A 25,698-nucleotide genomic window follows, 5' to 3' on the forward strand; every position below is an offset into this window, starting at 1 on the left:
CTTCCATCCGCATTCACCTGTCTGCTATGGCAGCATACCTCCAGAATAGGCAGCACCTGTCACTCTTTAAGGTCCCTGCTATCAAGGCCTTTCTGGAAGGACTCAAAAGGGTCATTCCACCAAGGACCCCACCAGCTCCAGAATGGAACCTCAATGTGGTTCTTACGAGGCTGATGGGTCCTCCCTTTGAGCCACTGCACTCTTGTGAGCTTCAGTTTCTGACTTGGAAGGTTGCGTTCTTAGTAGCAATTACATCGCTACGGAGGGTTAGCGAGCTGCAGGCGCTCACCATCCAAGAACCTTACTTCCAGGTTCATGCTAACAGGGTGGTGCTCCGCACTAACCCTAAATTCCTACCCAAAGTGGTATCCCAATTCCACTTAAACCAGACAATTGAATTGCCGGTGTTTTTCCAAAACCCAGAGACGCTGGCGGAGCGCATGCTCCACACCCTTGATGTTAGGAGGGCCTTGATGTATTATGTAGACAGGACAAAAGATTTTCGCAAAACCAAGCAGCTTTTTGTTGCTTTTGCCACACACCACAAGGGAAACGCTATCTCAAAAGCAGGGATTGCGAGGTGGATAGTAAAGTGCATTCAGATCTGCTACGCTAAAGCTAAGCGCACCCTCACTATCCCACCGAGGGCCCACTCCACCAGAAAGTTGGGGGCCTCTATGGCTTTCCTAGGTAACATTCCCTTAGAAGATATCTGTAGAGCAGCCACATGGTCTACCACACATACTTTCACTAAGCACTACTGTGTAGACGTGCATTCCAAACAGCAGGCAGCTGTTGGTCAGGCTGTTCTAAAAACACTTTTTCAGACCGCTGCAGCTGGCACGGGCGGCCGCCGATAATGGAGGGACTGCTATGTATTCTATGCACAGATATGAATTCAGCAGCCCACATGCCTCGAACTGCAAATGCTACTTACCAGTATGCATCTGTTCTTGGCATGTAGGGCTGCTGACATTCATATCGCCCACCCTCCTCCCCGGCGCCTGTAGCAGCTGCAGTATTCATTCATACATATGCTCATAGCATGGTCATCACTCACATTCTTCACTCCATCTCTGCCAATGGCTAAAAACAATCTGGGGATGGAGGCGATGCCCATGCGCACTGTAGTCCAGGGGAGGAGCCACCTATCTCGTGATACTTCGAAGACTCTTCCAGGACAACAATGTGCAATCATCCGGACCCAACACTAGGTGGCGATCTATGCACAGATATGAATGTCAGCAGCCCTACATGCCAAGAACAGATGCATACTGGTAAGTAGCATTTGCATTACTGGCTACTGGGTCATGAGGCACGGATCTTTGGAGAAGTCAGTCTATGAAGGTGACATACGTCATAGTGCCCTTTTGTGTGCTCCTATCTGTATACCCGTGCTCTCTCTACAGTGGTCTTGTGTGGCCACTTCATTTTCTCTTCTTATTGAATTCCTTCGTCTCCTAATGCTTTACGTCAAACTCCGTTTTGTACATGTATATTTTTTCCCACCAAGTCTATTCACAGTTTTGCCCCGTTCGGTAAGTGAGTCCGCCACTGACCAATCTTGTATTTTTTTTGTAGTTTTTATAAAGCGCAAATGCGACCTACAGTTTTAGGATTCCTTTACATGAGCACCAGTTATATTATATAAGGACAGATTCATATTTATGTAGGGAGCTCTGACCATTCTGCCACATCCTCTCCAAATGAATCTTTTGTACCACTACTGCAATAGTGTGCTGCACACCTTCACTATTGTATCTACTGCAGGTTATAGTTGGGCGGGTCAGATTGGGTCCTTAAGTGAATTACATACCTAAAACAATAGACTTGCCTTCAAACAACCCGGGGCAGTTTTGAACATGTTTGACACTGCATGCATGTATGCTTGCTGCTGCCAATGATTGTGGTAATATCGGGGGAAACAGCCTTTATAACGAAGGGTGAACAACGAGATGCCTTTACAATGAAGGCATTACGACAATTGTCTTCATGATACTTGTTTTTAACATGCTTTCAGTTTAGGCAGTTTCGGTACTAAAATGTACTTACAGCTGTGTACTTCTAGCAATGATCTACTTCATGGTTTCGGACCAGTAATGTGAGTGAGACATCCTGTCCAAAATAAACATGCACACCCTCAGCGAATGACTGCAGCAGCAGTTGGATAGTGACGGACGGTTTGTCTTGGTGGTGAGTGTAAAACAGTGTAAAGTAGTAGCCCCACACTACTTTCACCACTCCCATATCCCCCTATCACTAGCCGCTCACAGCTCTTCCACACTAACAGTTCCACAATACCCACAACAGCCATATCCCTCACAAACTAGCAGTCTAACACTACCAACAACACTTGTATACTCCTCATAGAGTAGCAGTCTCCCACTAACAGCACTCTCACACCTTTACACTACGTACAACACTTGTTATGTTATGTTATAAAATATTTTATTACGCGCTCTGCTACTACAGAGTATCCTGGCGCGATATGTAGGCACTAAACTGACCCAGTCCAAAAAGAAAGAAGCAGAGAACTAAATACTAAGGTTAAAAAGATGGGTTTTTAGCCCTTTCTTAAATCCTGCCAATGTAGTTGCTGATCGCAGAGAGAGCGGCAAGGCATTCCAGGCCCGTGCTGTTTGGACCGAAATTGACTGACCGCCCAGTCTCGCATATCTGATTTTAGGCATAGACATCAGACGAAGATTGGCCGACGAAAAGAGCACGATGAGGCGTGTAAAAGGAAAACCTCTTGTGCAAGTATTGTGGGCCTTGCTGGTGCAGGGCCCGAAAGGCCAAAACCAATGATTTAAACATAATGCGATGCGCCACAGGGAGCCAGTGGAGCTCACGAAGATGGGCACGCGCACTAGTTCTTCGTGGAAGATGAAACAGAAGTCGCACGGCCGCGTTCTGAATGATCTGCATGATCTGCATTCGCTTTATAAGGTATTTAGGGAGACCACTATGGAGAGCATTGGCATAATCAAGCCTTGACAGAATCAGAGCACGCAAAACAGTCTCCTTCGCCTCCCTATGGAGAAGTGGAAGGAATCGCTTGAGTGACTTTAGGGTCGCAAAACAGGTCGCAGTAAGTTTTTTTTAGATGGGCTTCAAACTTAAGATCCTGTCCAAACCAGACCCCCAGGTTTTTGGCCGGGCCTCCATGGTAGCTAGGACATGCAAAATCTGTCGGCCAAATAAGCTCTCTAAAATTGGCCGGAAAATTGCCATAGAATAGTAGCTCAGACTTGTCCTCGTTGCATTTAAGCTGGGCTGAGACAAGCCAACGGAAGACATGGGTCAAACAAGAACAGACCGTCTGAGCGTCTAAGCGGTCCTTAGGCCAAGTGAACAACAGCTGCGTGTCGTCAGCGCATGACATTATTTTGGCTCCCCACTGCTCAGCCAGATAGATCAACGGAGTCATGTAAACGTTGAACAGCAGTGGGCTCAACGTCGAGCCCTGTGGTACCCCGGTGGTGAGCTTCTTGGGTGATGAGGAAAAAGGAGGCAGCCATACCTGCTGCGACCGCTCAGACAAAAACGAGGACAGCCAGGCCAGAACCGCACCCGACAGCCCCACCTCTGCCAGCCTAGTCAGCAACTGGGCATGGGGCACCGTGTCGAAGGCTTTAGATAAGTCTAGCAAAACCAGGACCGCTCTGCCGCCTCCGTCAAGACACTCCCTAATGGCCTCTGAGACTTCCACCAGAGCTGTTTCAGTACTGAAAGCAGCCCTGAACCCTGATTGAGCCGGGTGCAGGGCGTGAGAGGACTCGATGAAAGTATTCAATTGCCTAAAAACTACTTTTTCGGTCACTTTCGCTAGTGCCGGGAGCAGTGATATCGGACGATAGCTGGAGGTAGACAGGGGGTCCAGGCTGGGTTTCTTCAACAGGGGAAGAAGCTTCGCCTGTTTCCAACAGAGAGGCACTGAGGCAGAAGCCAGAGACATGTTAACAACCTGGGTAACCTCCTGATACACCAGACTAGCCGCTCCCCCCAAAACCCTAGCAGGGCACGGGTCAGAGGGTGAGCCAGACTTTAGCGACTCCAAAATGGCCAGCACATCAGCTTGCTGAGCAGGCTCAAAGGTGGAAAATTGGCTAACATGTTGCTTCGCATCCATAGCAATGTTAGGTGGTGAAAGCAGAGGAGGACTATCAGAGTTTAAGAGCTCCTCTTGAATTTTTTTGATCTTATTATCAAAGAAACATGACAGTTCCTCACACCACAAATCGGAGGCCGGGAGAGCTGGGGAGGCAGCGCATGGAGAGAGGAAGCTCTGAACAATGGCAAAGACTTCTCTGCCATTGTTATCCGCCTTCTCAATCCTTCCTGAAAAGTAGCTACTTTTAGCGGCCTTGATTTCAGCATAATAAACTTTCTGCGCCCTCCGCACACCCTTCATAGACTAACAGTCTCACACGCCTCCCAAACTAACAATCCTGCACTACCGGAAGCACTCTCACACCACTTGCATCCTCTCACTCCCCTCACATGCTGGAAGTCAGACAGTACCAGAAACACCGTCCCACCCCTCGCAGACCAGCAGCGAAGACAACAGGTCTGGCACAGGCACTGTATCTAAAGCGCCACCCTCAGGTATTCCTAATGCCTTGGTATGGTAAAGCACTTGCACAAACTACGCAGAATGCATATTTGCGCAGTTTGTAAAGCGCTAATATTACCCACGAGCCAGAATAAAAACCCACTCCCGTCTGACCCCTGTTCCCCAGCTTGTGATTGCTGTGATACATTTCAGTTTTTGGCACCGTACGTCACGGGCTGGTTTTATTTAATGCAATTTTATATAGCGCGAACAATACCTGAAGGTGTCAACAACACACACAACCACAACCACACATACAACCAAACATAAAACCACACACACAACCACACACACACAACCACACCGTCAGTGCACTATTTCACCAGGCAAAGACACCATCAGTCGTTAAACACCACCAGCGGTCAGTCCACGCTTTCACCGGGCACAAACACCACCTGCCATCAGTGCACGCTTCCACCAGGCACACACCACCAGCCGTCAGTGCACACTTCCACCAGGCACACACACACAACCAGCCGTCAGTGCATGCTTTCACCAGGCATACACACCACTAGCCATCAGTGCATGCTTCCACCAGGCACACACACCACCTGCCGGCAGTGCACACTTCCACCAGGCACACACCACCAGACGTCAATGCGCGCTTTCACCAGGCACACACACACCACCAGCCGTCAGTGCGCGCTTTCACCAGGCTCGCACACACCACCAGCCGCCAGTGCACGCTTCCACCAGGCTCACACACACCACCAGCTGTCAGTGCATTCTTCCACCAGGCTCACACACACCACCAGCTGTCAGTGCACGCTTTCACCAGGCACACACACACACCACCAGCCGTCTGTGCACGCTTTCACCGGGCACACACACCACTAGCCATCAGTGCACGCTTCCACCAGGCACACACACCACCAGCTGGCAGTGCACACTACCAGCTGGCAGTGCACATTTCCACCAGGCACACACACCACCAACCATCAGTGTACAATTTCTACAGGCACACACACCACCAGCCATAAGTGCACACATAATTTGTTAACGCATCCACAATTAAATATTGTTGTAATCACAGTATGGAGCATTTTACTTTTAAACATATTCAAAAGCGCAGCATACCACCATTGCTACAAAAATAAATACACATTTTTTTGGCGTACAATTTATAGACTTTTTTTCTCTCTAGCTTTCCTGCAGAGACTGTGGTTGCGTTCTTTCTATGCCCTTTTAATATTCTGCTTGCATTATTTCCCATTCCCTTCTTTTCTTTTTCACTCTCTTACCGTGTCTCCGCTTTCTCTTCCGATGCCCTTCCACGTTCACTCCATCTTGTGCTCAGCATTCTGTTCTCTCTCCTTTCTCTTTCCGTAACTACCCCTCGCATCAACCCTTCTCTACTTCTCTCAATTCACGTCTTTCACATTCTGCTTTCTCTTCATTTCACCGTTATCGTCCATCTCTTTCTCTCCTCGCCTTTATCTACATATTACTACCCTCACACTCGTCCCATTCTTTGCATTCTATTGACTCTACCTTATATTAACGTTAATCCCCACTTTCCCGTGTCTTAGCCCCTCTCATGCCTTTCATTCTTCTCTCGCCAGTTTCACCTATTCTTTTCTTTTCCCTTTGCTTTCGACTTTCTTTCCCTCTTTTGCCTTTTCCCTTTTTGTAAATTTCCATAATCTCTCCATATCATCACTTCCTGTCCGGTCTTCGTCTCTCTTCATTTTATACCTAGATCATTATCCTGCACTTTTTTCCACTTTCACATTTCTCTATCACGTTTGACTGAATTTAACCACTTCTTTCCTTTTCGTCATCCGTCTTTTCACACTTCCTCGTTCTTTTCCATTCACTTTTCCTTTAGTCTCTTTCCTATTTTGTAATGTATTCCTCTCTTCCTCTCTCTCCCCCTTCACATCTCTAACTTCGCTGTACTTTATGACATTCTCTTGCAGCACCTTTCCTCTTTGTCTCATTTTGAGGCCTTTTCGCCTCGCTTCCCTTTTCAGCTCCTACTTATCCCCCTATCTCTTCCTTCTGCTCTTGGTGTCTTGTCTTCTACACTACATTCTCCGGTTACCCCTCTGTGACTCACTTCTCGTCCCTTCCCTTATATGTTCGTATTTTATCTGCCCTTCTTAAATCTACCCTTCCTGTCATTTATCATTTTGTTTCGCTTTCTTACTCTTTAGGTCTCACTGAGATAACGCTCATGCGTTCTCAGCGAGTTGTAAAAGGGCATTCAAAAATGCTACCAAGCAGGCGGATTGCCTACAGTGCATGTGTGAAGGCGCATGCACATCAAACGGCAGCCTGTGAGCCTCTCTACACACTCACACTCACACTTCAAAGGAATTCTCACACTTCAAAGGAATTCGCTCCCCCGTCCCCCTCCACGCATTTCCAAGTGCTTGTTGTTTACACACAACACGCCAGATGCTTTTGATCCGGAATAAACGTAAAATCTGTAGTGCGAGCGAACAGGCCACTGATCTGTTTACACTTTGTTGCAAGCACATACTTTAAGACGTTTTCAATGTATGGTAATGTGAGGATATATTCTCGCATTTTCTTGGTGAATTAAGGAAGGGTAATGAATAAGTCATCTTAGATAAAGGACCTCCTTAACTCTCTCTACACCCCTCTCTCTCTACACCCCTCTCTCTCTACACCCCTCTCTCTCTACACCCCTCTCTCTCTACACCCCTCTCTCTCTCTACACCCCTCTCTCTCTACACCCCTCTCTCTACACCCCTCTCTCTCTACACCCCCTCTCTCTACACCCCTCTCTCTCTACACCCCTCTCTCTCTACCCCCTCGCTCTCTACCCCCTCGCTCTCTACCCCCTCGCTCTCTACCCCCTCGCTCTCTACCCCCTCGCTCTCTACCCCCTCGCTCTCTACCCCCTCGCTCTCTACCCCCTCGCTCTCTACCCCCTCGCTCTCTACCCCCTCGCTCTCTACCCCCTCGCTCTCTACCCCCTCGCTCTCTACCCCCCTCGCTCTACCCCCCTCGCTCTACCCCCCTCGCTCTACCCCCCTCGCTCTACCCCCCTCGCTCTACCCCCCTCGCTCTACCCCCCTCGCTCTACCCCCCTCGCTCTACCCCCCTCGCTCTACCCCCTCGCTCTACCCCCTCGCTCTACCCCCTCGCTCTACCCCCCTCGCTCTACCCCCCTCGCTCTACCCCCCTCGCTCTACCCCCCTCGCTCTACCCCCCTCGCTCTACCCCCCTCGCTCTACCCCCCTCGCTCTACCCCCCTCGCTCTACCCCCCTCGCTCTACCCCCCTCGCTCTACCCCCCTCGCTCTACCCCCCTCGCTCTACCCCCCTCTCTACCCCCCTCGCTCTACCCCCCTCTCTACACCCCTCTCTCTACACCCCCACCCCACTCTCTACACCCCACCCCACTCTCTACACCCCCTTCGCTCCGTACAACCCACTCGCTCCCTACACCCCACTCGCTCTCTACCCCACTCGCTCCCTACACCCCACTCGCTTCCTACACCCCACTCGCTCCCTACACCCCACTCGCTCCCTACACCCCACTCGCTCCCTACACCCTACTCGCTCCCTACACCCTACTCGCTCCCTACACCCTACTCGCTCTCTCCACCCCCCTCTCCACCCCCCTCTCTACACCCCTCTCTAAACCCCCCTCTCTAGACCCCCCTTTCTACACCCCCTCTCTCTAAACCCCCTCTCTCTAAACCCCCTCTCTCTAAACCCCCTCTCTCTAAACCCCCTCTCTCTGAACCCCCTCTCTCTGAACCCCCTCTCTCTGCACCCCCTCTCTCTGCACCCCCTCTCTCTGCACCCCCTCTCTACACACCTCTCTGCACACCTCTCTATACACCCCTCTCTCTACACCCCTCTCTCTACACCCCTCTCTCTACACCCCTCTCTCTACACCAGCCACTCTCTACACCCCCTCGCTCTCTTTCCCCCTTGCACTCTACACCCGCTCTCTCTCTACCCTACTCTCTCTACACCACCTCTTTCTCTACGCCCCCTCTTGCTCTACACCCCTCTCTCTCTAAACCCCTCTCTATACCCCCCTCGCTCTCTACCCCTTGAAGTGTGGCTCAATGGTTAGAGCGGCAGACCCTGATGCAGAGGTCTGGCCCGGGACCAGGGTTCAATTCCCCGCCTCGGCGGGTCTTGGGCTTAAAATTCCACGGACCTGATAATTCTCACCTCGGTGCCTATTCCAATCATGGAGTCCCACTCTGCAACCCTGGCCAAAGCTTGCTTAATCTCCAAAACGGCCCCCACAATGCTAAGGATGCCTGGCCTCCACCTTGGGGGTGCCCAGCAGTGGACGTCTCACAGGGAAAGCCAGGATGGGTTTCACAGCGGTATTCGTACAGGCGCCTTGTGACCCTTGCGGGTGAGTAGTGCGCTATACAAGTATTAATTTACAATTTACTCTCTCTACACCCCTCACTCTACACCCCTCACTCTACACCCCTCTCTCTACACCCCTCTCTCTACACCCCTCTCTCTACACCCCTCTCTCTACACCCCTCTCTCTACACCCCTCTCTCTACACCCCTCTCTCTACACCCCTCTCTCTACACCCCCCTCGCTCCACCCCACTCTCTTTACAGCCCTCTCTACCACACACCCCACTCTCTTTACAGCCCTCTCTACCACACACCCCACTCTCTCTACCCCTCTCTCTCTACACCCCTCTCTCTACACCCCTCTCTCTCTACACCCCTCTCTCTCTACACCCCCCTCTCTCTACACCCCCCTCTCTCTACACCCCCCTCTCTCTACACCCCCCTCTCTCTACACCCCCCTCTCTCTACACCCCCCTCTCTACACCCCTCTCTCTCTACACCCCTCTCTCTAAACCCCTCTCTCTACACCCCTCTCTCTACACCCCTCTCTCTACACCCCTCTCTCTACACCAGCCACTCTCTACACCCCCTCGCTCTCTTTCCCCCTTGCGCTCTACACCCGCTCTCTCTCTACCCTACTCTCTCTACACCACCTCTTTCTCTACACCCCCTCTTGCTCTACACCCCTCTCTCTCTAAACCCCTCTCTACACCCCCCTCGCTCTCTACCCCTTGAAGTGTGGCTCAATGGTTAGAGCGGCAGACCCTGATGCAGAGGTCTGGCCCGGGACCAGGGTTCAATTCCCCGCCTCGGCGGGTCTTGGGCTTAAAATTCCACGGACCTGATAATTCTCACCTCGGTGCCTATTCCAATCATGGAGTCCCACTCTGCAACCCTGGCCAAAGCTTGCTTAATCTCCAAAACGGCCCCCACAATGCTAAGGATGCCTGGCCTCCACCTTGGGGGTGCCCAGCAGTGGACGTCTCACAGGGAAAGCCAGGATGGGTTTCACAGCGGTATTCGTACAGGCGCCTTGTGACCCTTGCGGGTGAGTAGTGCGCTATACAAGTATTAATTTACAATTTACTCTCTCTACACCCCTCACTCTACACCCCTCACTCTACACCCCTCTCTCTACACCTCTCTCTCTACACCCCTCTCTCTACACCCCTCTCTCTACACCCCTCTCTCTACACCCCTCTCTCTACACCCCTCTCTCTACACCCCTCTCTCTACACCCCCCTCGCTCCACCCCACTCTCTTTACAGCCCTCTCTACCACACACCCGACTCTCTTTACAGCCCTCTCTACCACACACCCCACTCTCTCTACCCCTCTCTCTCTACACCCCTCTCTCTACACCCCTCTCTCTCTACACCCCTCTCTCTCTACACCCCTCTCTCTCTACACCCCCCTCTCTCTACACCCCCCTCTCTCTACACCCCCCTCTCTCTACACCCCCCTCTCTCTACACCCCCCTCTCTCTACACCCCCCTCTCTCTACACCCCCCTCTCTCTACACCCCCCTCTCTCTACACCCCTCTCTCTCTACACCCCTCTCTCTCTACACCCCTCTCTCTCTACACCCCTCTCTCTACACCCCTCTCTCTACACCCCTCTCTCTCTACACCCCTCTCTCTACACCCCTCTCTCTCTACCCCCTCGCTCTCTACCCCCTCGCTCTCTACCCCCTCGCTCTCTACCCCCTCGCTCTCTACCCCCTCGCTCTCTACCCCCTCGCTCTCTACCCCCTCGCTCTCTACCCCCTCGCTCTCTACCCCCTCGCTCTCTACCCCCTCGCTCTCTACCCCCTCGCTCTCTACCCCCTCGCTCTCTACCCCCTCGCTCTCTACCCCCCTCGCTCTACCCCCCTCGCTCTACCCCCCTCGCTCTACCCCTCTCTACACCCCTCTCTACACCCCTCTCTCTACACCCCCACCCCACTCTCTACACCCCACCCCACTCTCTACACCCCACCCCACTCTCTACACCCCCTTCACTCCGTACAACCCACTCGCTCTCTACCCCACTCGCTCCCTACACCCCACTCGCTCCCTACACCCCACTCGCTCCCTACACCCTACTCGCTCCCTACACCCTACTCGCTCTCTACACCCCATTCGCTCTCTCCACCCCCCTCTCTCCACCCCCCTCTCTACACCCCCCTCTCTAGACCCCCCTTTCTACACCCCCTCTCTCTAAACCCCCTCTCTCTAAACCCCCTCTCTCTAAACCCCCTCTCTCTAAATCCCCTCTCTGCACCCCCTCTCTCTGAACCCCCTCTCTCTGAACCCCCTCTCTCTGAACCCCCTCTCTCTGCACCCCCTCTCTGCACCCCTCTCTATACACCCCTCTCTATACACCCCTCTCTATACACCCCTCTCTATACACCCCTCTCTATACACCCCTCTCTATACACCCCTCTCTATACACCCCTCTCTATACACCCCTCTCTATACACCCCTCTCTATACCCCTCTCTCTATACCCCTCTCTCTACACCCCACTCTCTACACCCCACTCTCTACACCCCACTCTCTACACCCCACTCTCTACACCCCACTCTCTACACCCCACTCTCTACACCCCTCTCTCTACACCCCTCTCTCTCTACACCCCTCTCTCTCTACACCCCTCTCTCTCTACACCCCTCTCTCTCTACACCCCTCTCTCTCTACACCCCTCTCTCTACACCCCTCTCTCTACACCCCTCTCTCTCTCTACACCCCTCTCTCTCTCTACACCCCTCTTTCTACACACCCCTCTTTCTACACACCCCTCCTTCTACACACCCCTCCTTCTACACACCCCTCCTTCTACACACCCCTCCTTCTACACACCCCTCCTTCTACACACCCCTCCTTCTACACACCCCTCCTTCTACACACCCCTCCTTCTACACACCCCTCCTTCTACACACCCCTCCTTCTACACACCCCTCCTTCTACACACCCCTCCTTCTACACACCCCTCCTTCTACACACCCCTCCTTCTACACACCCCTCCTTCTACACACCCCTCCTTCTACACACCCCTCCTTTTACACACCCCTCTCTCTACACACCCCTCTCTCTACACCTCCCCTCCCTCTCTCTACACCTCCCCTCCCTCTCTCTACACCTCCCCTCCCTCTATCTACACCTCCCCTCCCTCTATCTATCGCCCGCCCTCCCTCTATCTATCGCCCTCCCTCTATCTAGCGCATCACCACAGCATCACCACAGCAACACTCAGCATCACCACAGCATCACTATGCTCTACCACAGCAATACTGAACGCCACAGCATCACTCGGCGCCACCACAACATCACTCAGCGCCACCACAGCATCAATCTGTGCAACCATTCAACAACAACTGGTTCAAATATGTTCTCTAAATGTTTCAAGCTTTATTACAAATGTCACAAAGAGAAGTTAATAATTTACTTCTGTTCTTGGATTTCCGTCACAATAAAATACACTGAACATAATCTTCATAAAAGTCATTTACAAAAGTTTAAGCTATTGCCATTATTAATTACAATAACTTCCATTTAAGTATTAATTATTTAAAAAAATTAAAAGCCATTGTTATTTGTAATATCAATACATCTAAGTCACATATTGCAGTACAAATGCTATAGGTGTCACATTTGCGAAAGTTAAAACTATTGGCATTGTCAATGATACAGCTATTAATTTCGCTATTTTCAATACCAACACATTAATAAAAAAAATTCACATTTACAAAACCAATAGCTCAAACGTTCCTAATGCGAGACCTATTGCATTGCAAATGCTTGTTTTCCTTGCAGGTCGGTCACCACCACTGACCCATTCCTCCCTCTATGGTCATACATCTGCCAGATCACTCCTGGGGGCATTCGCGGCAAAACACCAGCGTAAGAATACTTTTCCCTAAATGCTCCAAACCACAGATTGTGTGTGATGCTTCCGGTCTCTAGCTCACCACATCTATACGTATGTCCCGATTACTATCACGCTAACAGTACCACCAGTAATGTTACACCTTTGCCGCATTTTATAGTCATTCACGCTGCTGTTAAAATCGGCTACTCTTTATGATCGTTGTGATATTAAGCAATTCATGCTAAGACTCTTTTCTTGCATGTTCCGTTCTGTCATACATGTTGTATGTCCAGGTAAGCTTGGTGAGGGAATACCCCTCGCACACTTATAGCACCTTAGTGAGTGCTTCACATATCTTAAATTACACACTCACTTAAGTTTTATATTGCACATTCACATTGTTACAGTCCTGAGGAAAGCCAGCTTAATTTAAAGGCTCTGGCTGAAACATGTAGACCACACTTGGATGTAGGAGGTCTTAATACATACTCCTATTACATCCACCAGCCTTCTTTTTAAACGCTAACAGAGGCCCAGTTATTAAAATATAATTTACCCTTGGGTACTGGGACCACCGTATAGCGTTTTAATCTTCACATTTCACCCCACCACACTTCACACTCAGTTACATACCTGCTCCGCTGTAATCAGGCGTCGAAGCACACCCGGGACACATTCAGTGTCACGGGGTGGGCCCAATGATGAATCATGCCGCCAACTAGGTTGGTGGGTGAGGGCTTCATGACAAAAAACCTACTGGTTTACCTTTAATCATACAGTTCTGAATCCTGTAAACTTTCACAAGAGGCTAGTCCTCTTTGGTTACATAAAAATCCCCGGGGATACGTACTAGCTACCTAGTGCTCTCTCGCTTCCTTAATAAACGGCGCAGATAGCAATCCTTGACAGTATAGGTAAGTTACCCCTCTAGCAGGCCTCCCAGATCTAATGCAGGGTGCACTATACTCTAGGTGAGGGCAGATATACCTCTACAATATTGTGCACAATTTCCACATATTGTATGTGCCTGTGTAGCCATAGAGAGTACATAGGCTGGTAACTCGGCAACTCAAGTTCCTCTACACCATGGCTTTACTGAATACAGGAGTGTTTGGTACCAAACTACTCCTTTCACTGAATTCACACTGATGCCAGTGTGGGATTGATTGTACCATGGCATGCCTCCTCCCCAAGGATGGGCCAGTGCTCGAAGAGGGAAGCTTCACATGCCTGCCCCCTTTGTAATGCGAGCCCCCGCCTCTCTGCGAGCCGCAGATGGCAGGCCATGGTTTACACCCCTACTTTGGGAGGGGAAAACAGGTGGAGAAAATTCGAAAAGATAGACGGTGTGCCCACATCCGCAAACCCCACCCTTAAGGTGGGGGGGGGGGGGGGGGGGGGCGATGTGAAGCACAACTTCAATCACACCTTTTTGAAGGTGGGGGGAGCCCTCCAATCATGGCTAGGTCTTTGTCCCCTCCCATACTAGGGTGGCATAATAGAGGGTTTAGTCATTCCGAGGTAAGGTGCCCATTGGCCCTACCTGTTACTTCCCCCTAAAACGCCTCCTAAATAAAGCATTTTGGTGGATCCCCCATATCTGACCCTCAGATCTATGTCGACCTAAGAAGAAAGAAGATACCCTGCAGCAAAATCCAGAAGATAATTGTTACAGCCCCAGCCCTACCCGCCCATCTCCATCTTTGACGACCTTGCAACTAGTCTTGCAACAACGACCTCCAAAACCCCTGGGAGGACTGTTGCCTTCAATAAAGAGTCAATTCTTTAATTCTTGCCCATCTCAGCCAGGAAATCAGTCGCGGTTGCGCTCATCCTTTCCCGGCTGGATTATTGTAACGGCCTCCTAGCAGGCATTAAGAAGTCCTCACTAAAAAAACTACAAACCGTTCAACATGCAGCGGCCAGGCTCGTCCTGAAACTCCCCCGTAGGTCTTCGGCCACTGCAGCCCTTAACGCACTCCATTGGCTGCCCCTCCACAAGAGAGTCTTGTTTAAGCTTTTAGTCACCGTCTTTAAAGCTAACAAGTTCAAGGGCCCAGCTTACCTGATCAAGCGCTTTCAGCATTATACCCCAACTCGCTGCTTCAGGTCATCAGGCGCTAATTTCATCTCTGAACCCCGAATCAAATTAAAAACAAAGGGTGGAAAGACCTTTTCATTCCTTGCTGCTAGGGCATGGAATCGCCTCCCCCCTAATCTTAGGCATGCCCCCTCAGAAAGCCTTTTCAGGAAAGCCCTGAAGACGTGGATTTACTCTCAATCTGACTCCTCAGTTCTCGCAGCTATCTGATCCATGCTATCCAAGTAGATCTGCTGTGGGTACAGCGCCAAGATGCTCCCTCGGGAGCGAAAGCAGCGCTTTACAAAAAACCATAAATATCAAATATCAAATATCAAATCTCCTGAGGACAGCGAACCTGTATAGAAGTAACCGACTCTAGGTGGATCCGCGTACCAAGCCTTGGTAAGCTGAACCGACGGTACCCCTACGACCCCCTACAGATTGAAAAGGTTTCTATGGGTCGATTTTTGTAAGTGCAAAGTATTTGTAATTAAAAACATACTTATACGAAGCCCTGGGTCTTAAAATAAAGTACAAAGTATAATTTTATCAAATTGGTCTGGATCTCCTTCTTGAGTGATGTGTCCTTTATTGCTCATGTGTGTGCAATAAATGCCTCACACTGCTCTCTGTGTCAGGCCGAAGGCTGCTCCCCCAAACTAACACAAATGGAGAGCGTTGGGTTTTGCATTGAGGCCGGTCCACTTTTAGGGAACTCTTGGCCTCTGTGCATGGTATTACCACCTAGTGGTACTATCATATACAGAGCCAGCTTCCTACAAGGTGTTCTACTTTTTTTGTCCTTTTTGTAAAAAGCACCAATTTGAAGAAAAAAATAATTGAATCTTTTGTTTGGGGGATGTGGAGTGGCTCTTTCTCATAGACCTTTAATTTGTCGAAAGGGAATCTTTATATGTTGAGGGTATTTTGAACCTCTGAATCCTATGTGAAAGTGGCCTTCAATATTCTGATCTATTTTTCCCTAGGCTGTTAGTTTGATAGAAGAGGCTGTGACACCGCGAAAGGACTTGCCTCCATTACTTCTCAAACTAAGTGAAAGGCAAGCGGAGAGCCTGGACTACCTTGGTGTTTCATATGGTTTAACATCACAACTTCTGAAGTACGTTTTTTATTTTTTTTATTTTTACATTGGAGTGCATTTTCATAGAGTAACAGTTACACATGTTATTTATAGAAACTGCAAACTTTGTTTCCAATCACTAAATACCCCATATTAATTATAAGCTGTGTGTTGCACAGAATGGGTTAGAGACAGAGCTGTGAGAACTGGCGGCCAAACTTTAAATCAAACACTCCCTATATTATTTATACCAATGAAGCATTGTGGTTCATCCACCTTCTTCCCCTTGATTAAAGGTACCTTTAATTTAGTGAAAGATAAATACCAAAGTGTTAATACTTGAGTTCGAACTACCTATTCCTTTAGCAAAGGCTGCTACTGGCCTAGATGGAGATAACTGGGATCTCCAAGCACAGGTGAATGGTCATTGGCTATGTTCTGTCCCACTGTCACCTATCGCAGAAGCACGGCCACCCAAGAGAGGATCACAGTTTGTCCCCATCTGCATTCTAGACATTATCGGACACATGCATCATTGTTGCCGTTTGCGATTTCTCAATTGCGAAAGTTAAGGAATCACAATTAAGAAATCGCAAAAGGCTATGCATTAAGAATTTGCAATTTTTTTGCGATTTCTTAAATTTCCTTATTTGCGAATCTCAATTTGCGAATCCCAATTAAGGAATTCTTTCCCATTGATTCCTATGGGCCTCTATCAATGGGAAGTCATTTTCAATTTGCGATTAGCAATTTGCGAATCGCAAATTGAAATTGTAATTTCAAAGGTGCAGGGGGGTCCAAAGGACCCCCCCCTGCACCCCTGAAATTTTACTTTAAGTGCATTTTTCACACACACATGCCCCAAGGGCATGTGTGTGTGTAAAATGAAACTTTCAAAAATGCACTGTTGTGCATTTTTGAATGTTTTCGCAAATTACCATGAAGGTCAACTTCATGGTAATTTACCTCTACCTATTTGCGAATTCGCAAATTTAAAATGATCATGCATTGCATTTAAGAAATCTAAAATTGTGATTTCTTAAATGCAATCAAAATTTTAGAAATCGCAACATGATTGCGATTTCTAAAATTGCGAAAAACATGATGCATCCCAATTTTGTCAATTGCATTCGCAAACGGCCGAAAATTGCGATATGCACCGTTTGCGAATGCAATTCACAATAATGCATGTGCCTGTTAGCCTTAGACTTGCCTTTCACATCTCTTTAGACCTTTTCTCAGCCACACATCCCCATAAGAAAATACTCTATTCACTAGCCAGCACAAAAAATTAAATATATACTTTCCTAGCAATGTCTTTCATTTCCAACTTAACTTTGGTCTAAACACTTTGTATAGGTTTATTGGAAGGCTATTGTAAAAAAAATATTTTTCATACTAATCTTAATTTCAAATATAATTTGCAAACATGTTTGATTTATTCTTTCAGGTTTTGGAAGCGTGGCGGATTTGTTCCAGTTTATCTTAGGCAGACTCCAGTAAGTCCATTATGTTCACTGCAAAATATGTTTAGAGCCATGGACAAATTATTTTAGAATATTATTAACATTGCTATTAGTTTTTTACATTTTCATACTGTATTACTAAAATAAATCTAATAGGAGGATTTCTGATGGGTGATTATAAACTAAATGCGCTGCAAAGTATTTCAAATCTGGGGTGGCTGATGCATTTTAAATGGAATGGACAGAAAGTTTGGACAAGAGTACATTGCACGAGTAAGCGCAGCGTGTGATCATGAATTAAAATGTGGTATAGGGATCTCACCTTGTGAGAACATTTTGAAAACAGGGGTTGAAAACTTGCATTTTACAGCACACATGTCTAGTAGACTTATAAGAAACAAGCCAAAGCATACCACAGACATAATATCTAATTAGTCTGTTTACAAAAATCCAAAAAACTCCTAATATAAGGACACACTGATTGACCCAAACAGACACCCAATGCGTGTTGTAGCTCTAAGCGCGATACCACAGCATTTCAGATCTCACAAGATGTAGGGATAGCACTGGCCATTTAAAGTGAGCTTGCCCCAGGGTATCGTCTCACACCTCCAGACTACGGCGAACCTCCTGCATTTGCTGGGGTACACTATCAACGTGCCGTATTCACACCCAACTCCCTGTCAGATGGACCCTTTCTCTTCGAAGCTATTCTGGACACACTGCAGTTTCAGGCCTATCCTCCCGAACAGCGAGTCTAGGATATTCCAGCTATGATGCAAATGTTTGAGCCTGCTAGTGACACCTGCCAGATGGCAAATACAGGCTCTGCAGTGGGGGCTCAAGTTCCAGTGGGTGCAGCATTTGGGGAATCTTCCTTCCCCAACCGAACCACACAGTTGTGGCAGTTGCATCACTTCTGGGATGGGGTGGCAATCTCGGAGAGGGGGAGAACGGATTCTGCTGGAGACCAGAGTCCTCTGGACTCCACATAAGCTTGCTGGAGCTCCGAGCGATTCAATTGACATTGAAAGCTTTTCTTCCCATTAATCAAGGGAAAGCTGATTCAAGTGTGCACGGGCCACACCACTGCCTTGTGGCAGTGGGTTGGGATCGTGGACCCTTAGTCAATAGACCCTGCGCCTCAGGACATGGCTGAAACAGCAGGGCACTACCCTGGTGCTTCAACACCTGACATGCTCCCTGTACGCCAGGGCGGGCAAAGTCAGCCATTCATGCCGACGGCACACTAATTCCATCTCCATCCGGAGGTGATTCAGGGTCTCTTTCAGCAGTGGGAAGTGCCTTGGTTAGATCTGTTCGCCTCCACCAAAAATGTGCTATGGCAGCAGTTTGGCACGCTGGAGTTTACTGGACAACTCTCGATCAGACACTCGTTTTGTCTCGAGTGGAGCACAGGCCTCCTGTACGTTTTTCTGCCCATACCACTCCTGCCCGGAGTTCTCAAAAAGACCAGGAATGACCAGGCAGGAGTCATCCTTGTGGCTCCGGAATGGGCTCGGAGAGTTTGGTATACCAAGAATCTGCAAATGACATCAATCCTCCGATCACCCTGCCCCTTTGGAAGGATCATCTGTGGGAGCAGCAGGCAAGGGTCCTCCAACCGAACCTGTCAAATCTAATCCTGCTTGTGTGCAGATTGATCAGCGGCAATTGATAGCTTTCGACCTTCCTCCCGAAGTCTGAATTGTTGTACTGACAGCCAGGCATACCTCCACAAATATGGTATGGGCCTGCTGATGAAAGAAATGTGTAATATATTGTACAGAACAATCTATTGACCAGCTTTCTGCTTCCCTTCCTGATGTTTTGCTTTTTATTTTGACCCTTGCCCAGTAGGGCTCTGACATGGGAACCCTGAAAGGGTATCTTTCGGCTTTGTCTCCCTACCTGAGGCTGCCAGACCAACCCTCCTTATTTAAATAACTCATTGTACATAGCTTCCTGAAAGGCCTTGTACAAATGTTCCTACCTGCCCCTTTCATTATGCCTCAGTGGGACTTTAATGTGTTGCTCCCTTTTCTAATGTGTGCTCCTTAAGAGTCCTTGCATAATTGCCTACTCTGGCTCCTCACATTCAAAATGGTCGTCTTAGTGGAATCTTCAAGGAGGGTGAGCAAGCTGCATGCTTTATCGTCCAAGCCTCCCTGTTTGCTTACAAGCTGGTGCTTTGCACTAGTGCCTCTTTCCTCCTGAAAGTGTAACACCATTCAGTGTGAACAATCTGTCACCTCTCCTACTTTCTACCCTCCTCCGCTTCCCACTAAATAAGAGGAGTGACTCCACCATCCAAAAAGAGCGTTGTCGTTCTATCTTTACCACACAAAAGAGTTCCAGTTAGAAGACAAAGTGTTCGTGTGGTATGTTGGAGTGAAGAAGGGTTGGGCGGTGCAGAAGAGGACCATCTTACGATGGTTCGTCCTCTGCATTAAGATTTTCTATGCTCTAGCAAAGTGGCAGCCTCCTGGAGGCTTACGGGCTCATTCTATCAGGGCTAAGGCTACCTAATCTGGTAGAGACATGATCTAACAGCAGATTCCTTACCGACCCACCAATCCACCCCGCATTGCAGACCAGTCAGAGCTGATCTCTTCTGGTCCCTAGTTTTCAATCACACCAATGTCAGTACACTCCATGGCTCTGCTCTTCTGGCGTGGAAAGTTGTGATAAACTAACTGACATCAGTGCACCGAGGTGGCGCTTATATAGGTGATGCAGATGTCACTTTCAGCAAGGACGACACAACATGGATCCAACCATCGCCATCTACTGGTGCACAGGGGTATTGCTCGAAGACAAATCTTCCGGATCCAGTCTGACGCTTGAGACAATCAAACACAAGGAATCTGCTGCTAAATCATATCGCTAGCAGATAAGGCATTACCGAGGATAAGTAACTTGTATGTCACACTAGCATTTGAGCCAACCCCACAGATCATTTCCAAGAGGAGTCTGTTGAACTCAGTTATCAGCAGCCATTGAGACTTGCCAATAAATGACCGACCGGAGCATGGGCAGCGGTCAGTGACTGCTTATACTCCGAGCTGAAGCTTTTGCAAGAGAAAGGATGTACACTTGGCAAATATATTTGATCAATGTCGGTGTCTTAGACACTTATGATTAGTCTAAATGCAACTTGTGTCCGACAGAATGAACTTACTGGGGAGCACTCGTGCATAATGCTGAAGACGCTGAGCGAGGACGAGGATACCGAACGGGAACCTTGGCTCACTGCTTTCTGGAAAGGTAATCAGTGCAGGCATGTATATATATTTGGACACGGAGTGTTCACATTGGTTCGTTCTGCAATTCTTTGCTCGACCCCTTGGCATTTGAAAGCTCTTCCGAAATGAGCACTTGTTTTAAAGCAGTATGATATTTTGTTTGAACTTACTTTGCTAATAACCGTTGTGCAACATGTAACAATGTAAAGTTTGCTAGCAAGTAAATATTAATAAACTCATGGGACATAGTAAAAAAAAAACATTGCCTTCCAAAAATCTTTATTTTCAAATTAGGCTCCAGTTTACATGGCAAGCACAGGTTGCCTCCCCTGGCAGAGTTATTCTTTCTATACTTTTCCAATAGGCTGACCGTAATGAAGTCTCAGACCAGCTATTATATTACCAATGCATTTGAAGAAATGCGAAGTATGTGGATGTAAGCTAGTGGCAGTGCTGTACAATGCGGTACGCAAAATCACAGATCTAGTTCCACCTGCCTCATATAATTGAATCTTATGTCCGTGGCAAATTACTTTATCTCCTTTGAATTTCTGTTCCCATTTCTGCCATATGCGTAGGACTACAATATTGGTTAATAAAGTGCAAAATGTTTAACTTTTACCCTAACTTTGCACAAATTATTGTATGTCTTAACTTTTATTTTAAAAAAGCTGGTGGTTCGTGTAACAAGTGTAATTCTGTGGTTTTCGTTAGCTCCCTGGCTACACAATATTCTGAAATAAAGGGCTAGATTATACCAAGTTCACAGGAGAACACGGTTGTTGACCTGCTCAACCTGCATGACTGATCCATTGTTTCTGTTTATGTTGAGCGGTATCCATAATTATTTTTTGACCGGTTACCCACAAATAATGCAAGCAGAAATTCTTCTGTCCTCTATAAAGAGATTGTCAGAACCCTTAGCTTTTCATCCACTGCCAGTAGGACATCCTTATCTGTAAGGCCATACACAATATGCATTCCTTTTATGATTCAGCAGGTTAAGAATTATCACTGTATTTCCTTGATTCCATGTTGGAATTCATCATGCAACAGAAATCATCTATAGTATGGCCAAATACAACAAATTGCGGTCATTTGGTATTTAAGGGTTTGCAGTATTTACCAGCACAGAATTCTGAATGCTACTGTTTATTCATTTGGGTATACAACTTCCTTCTGTGTTGACTTTTCTCTGTGGTCCATTTGATAAGAGTATTCCATGCCAAACAAAGTTGTCTTCTGTAAAGGAGGAGAAGCAAACACATCTTTGCTCTGAGACTGTAAACATATTGCCGGGGCATGATCTGAACAAATTGTAAAGAGAATTGTATTAAATGGCTGCATGAGAAATCTGGGGTTGCCTCATTCATGAGTGATTCAAAAGTACCCTCTAATACCTTCTGTCTGTGTTTTACTTGTAGACTTCAGAAGGCGGTTCCTGTCTCTGCTTTCCTATCAGTTCAGTAGTTTCTCTCCTGCCCTAGCGCTTAATATTCTGCAGAACAAGAGTGTCAAGAAATCGTCTTCTTCCAGTGAGTGCACATATTTACCGCTCATTCTTGGAATTAGCAGCAGGCATTTCTCAAAGTTCATTACCGAGATGTTGAAAAAAGATGTTATTTGTACATTTGTATGACTTCCTTTAGCCGTGTTTGGTACAAATGAAATAACAGTAAAAGGTTAAACATTTAATGTAACCAATGGTTCCATTAATCTCCATGTGAAGAAGCTTGCGAGTTCGTTATATCTGGGAAAAGGAAAAAATTATTGAGGAGTTTGTGCCTCAATGGTGAAAGTTGTGTTTAAGATATGTATAGTTTTATTAGTTCTGTATCGCCATTAGTATGGCCTTGCAGCATTGTGTAGACTGGGTACTTTCATCTAAAGTCTAAGTGTATTTATTATTTCATGTAGATATTTGTTTGTGAGTGTATTGCAATAGTTTGTGTTTTTTTATGTGTTTATCCAGAGATTTTTAGAAATGTGTGTGTGTGTGTCCTCCGAGTGTTCGGTATAGGCAATGTCCGGCTAGCAGTAAATGTATGCAGTAACTGAGTCTGTAGTGTCTTCTTGGTGTCTACAGTGTCTCCAACTATTAATCACGCTATACGGTGATGGGTTGGTGTCAAAGAAAATCTTGTTTTTTGGAGAATGGCTTCCGTGTGTCTGGTCAGGGCTAGATGTGCATAATGCCCCTGACCTAAGTTGGACATATGTTTTTATCAGACTAATGTGTTCGATGGAATTCCGATTATTATTGTATTTGATACTGCTGTGAGCATTGTGGTACCCAGCTCTATGGAATATCTGAGCTGTGTGCTCACTGTTGTATCATGTTTTGTTGCGTAGTCTGATTATGTTGTGGAATGAACTGTCGTATGCATGACTACTTCCATGTTGCCATCACACCCGCCTGCCTCTGCACTTCTCAGTGCTGCACAGTGAAGTTTACACATGTTTACACAGTTGCTGTGAGCTTATTGAAACATGGAGTGTCTGAGCTGTTTGAGGTGGGTATCTCCTAAGGTGTGGAGTTTGAAAGTAATGAAGTGCTGCTGTTACTAAGGTGATTCCCACCTGTAAAGTGTATCTACACTGTTGCATACTTGTGAGGTGTTCTATCTGTTCTTCATAAGCATAGCTCGAATATTTCCTCGACTTTTGTGCAACCCAAGTAGAAAAAATTCACAGTTTATTTTTCTAGAGCCCTTTATTTGGATACTTGAGTCCAGTTGTGTTTGTCTTTGCTTGGGAATCCTAATGCCAAAAGAAGAATAACTTAAATTGAAACACTACCTTCACTTTCTCAGCTATTAGTCGATCAGAACTAGAGGCTGTCTTCATCCCGTATGACCTGAAGCGTCTAGAGATGTACTCCAGAAACATGGTGGATTATCATCTGATAATGGACCTCATTCCTGTGCTGTCAAAGATGTTCTTCCTGCAGCAGCTCGGCGACATGACCTTATCACCAGCACAGTCTGTATGTGATCATGTTAGGGGTTGTTCTTTTTTGGGGGGAGTACTATTCCTCTGAGGATCTGAGGGTGTGCTCGAGTTTCTAAGAGACCTGTGTACCTGGTGACTGGGGACAAATGAGCCTACTATAGAGCTATGGCTTCTTTTTCTAATGTGCAATGTCATATAAACATTACTGTAAATTATGATGCCTATGACAGTCAGTCACTTTTTGCTTGCGGTAAGCTGTCCCAACCAGCCCATACTGTTTGTCTTGATCATGATGATATTGTTAAATATTCAGCATGGCCTGCTCTGCTTCTTCTTAGCTACTTCTGCACAATAGGACATTACTAATAAGGGATCCTTTTAGCCGCAAGTTTGCATTCTGAAGCTGCTGGGGTATCTTGTATGTGTAATTTGCTGTTGGTTGGTATTTTGCACTCCACATGCTTAGATGCCATTAGAAATGTCATTTTCCTTTTTTGCCAGGCTCTTCTTGTAGGTGTTGGACTGCAGCATAAAACTATGGACCAACTTGAAAAGGAGATCGAGCTTCCGGTTAGCCAGTTAATGGGGCTGTTTAACAGGATTATACGTAAATTTGTCCAGGTACAGTACCGCTCCGAAATATGGAACTGTGGGTTGTTTCCTCTCAGGCCTCACAGTTACTGATATGATATTAGATAATGTCTTCCAGAGAATGCTATGTGGATTTAGTCTCATTTGGGCGCTTCTTTTTCGGATTTGGGATGCAAGTGGTTGCTATTTGCGGAAGCGCAGCGGACGAGCGCAGCGGGAGCGCCTAAGGCAAGCCCGTCTGCGCCCGTCCGCGGCAGACCGGGGCACGGGGCCAGACCCCCTGGTCCGCACCTCCCAGATAACCGATACGACAAAGAGGAGCTCCTCAGCCTTCGTAACAAATACTTAAAGGTATGTGAGCACAGTATTGATCTCAGTATACGTAGTCCTACTAATCCCTGCGAACACTGTGGCTTCATCCTTAATAAGCATCCTAAAACAAGTACGCCCAACGACAACGCTCATCCAGAGCACAGTAGGAAAATCAGTGGTGCACTGCTTAACTGTCGCTCCCTCAAAAAGCACAAACTAGAAGTATACGACCTTATTACAGACAACAAATGGGACATACTATGCCTCACGGAAACTTGGCTGGACGAAGACTCAGACCCTGAAGTCAGGGAGGCCCTTCCCCCTGGATATGCAATTTGCAGACAGGATAGACCTAAGGGAAGGGGAGGTGGCATCGCCATAATCTATAGAGTGAATATGACATGCTCCCTCGAACCTGCAAATATATCAGATAGCGAAACTGGAGCATTCTCCATCGATATCGACAAAAATACGGTAATTAAAGGCCTACTAATCTATAGACCCCCGGGAGGTAGCAGAAACTTCGCGGAAAGTCTCATCCAGAACGTTACCCCATTGGCTATGAGATACAGGAAGTTCCTAGTATTAGGGGATCTTAATCTCCACTTCGAAGACCTCAACAATTCAGCTGCTCAAGAATTGCGCCAAGAGCTGCAAACCTTACAATTAGGAACAGCCTCCCTCCTCCCGACCCATCGTCAGGGACACCTACTTGACCCCATTTTCAACAATTTGGAGGATCTGAAGCAGGACCTTCCCATTCCTTTGCTGTGGACCGACCACTTCCTTGTCCCCTTTCACTTCCTAGTCCAGACTCATCATAAAAAAAACAACCATAGCGCCAATAAACATAAGAGGAAATGGGCCCGTTTCTCCATGGACTCTTTCGAACATCACTTCCTATTAAACGGTTCTCCCATAGACCAAGGAGTAGATGTTGACAGAGCTTGCACGGCCCTGGACGGAAACATCACTAAAGCCCTGGACATCGCTGCCCCTTGGGCCAATAAGGGTCCGGAGCGACAAACTAAAACTGCACCTTGGTTCAGCACAGCTCTTAGAGAAACCAAGGCAGCCGGTAAGAGGCACGAACGCGCCTGGAGAAAGAACTATTCACCAGAGGCAAGAGATGTGTACAAAGCTAGCTTAAAAGAATACCACCTCCAAATCAGGAAAACCAAAGCGACCTTCTACGC

General features: G+C 47.6%; 1 protein-coding gene across 2 annotated transcripts in view; it reads left to right on the forward strand.

Moving 5' to 3' along the window:
* NAT10 (N-acetyltransferase 10) overlaps positions 1-25,698 on the forward strand; it is a 204,502-nt gene that overhangs the window by 153,497 nt on the left and 25,307 nt on the right. For both annotated transcript variants that reach the window (XM_086959584.1, XM_086959585.1), the window contains exons 20-25: positions 15,842-15,975; positions 17,387-17,435; positions 20,573-20,669; positions 22,072-22,182; positions 23,461-23,633; positions 24,101-24,220. In XM_086959584.1, the coding sequence (XP_086815710.1) occupies positions 15,842-15,975; positions 17,387-17,435; positions 20,573-20,669; positions 22,072-22,182; positions 23,461-23,633; positions 24,101-24,220 (684 nt within the window). The remainder of the gene's footprint in view (positions 1-15,841; positions 15,976-17,386; positions 17,436-20,572; positions 20,670-22,071; positions 22,183-23,460; positions 23,634-24,100; positions 24,221-25,698) is intronic.

Source organism: Lissotriton vulgaris, chromosome 2_2 (genome assembly GCF_964263255.1).
Source record: "Lissotriton vulgaris chromosome 2_2, aLisVul1.2, whole genome shotgun sequence".
Lineage (NCBI taxonomy): Eukaryota > Metazoa > Chordata > Amphibia > Caudata > Salamandridae > Lissotriton > Lissotriton vulgaris.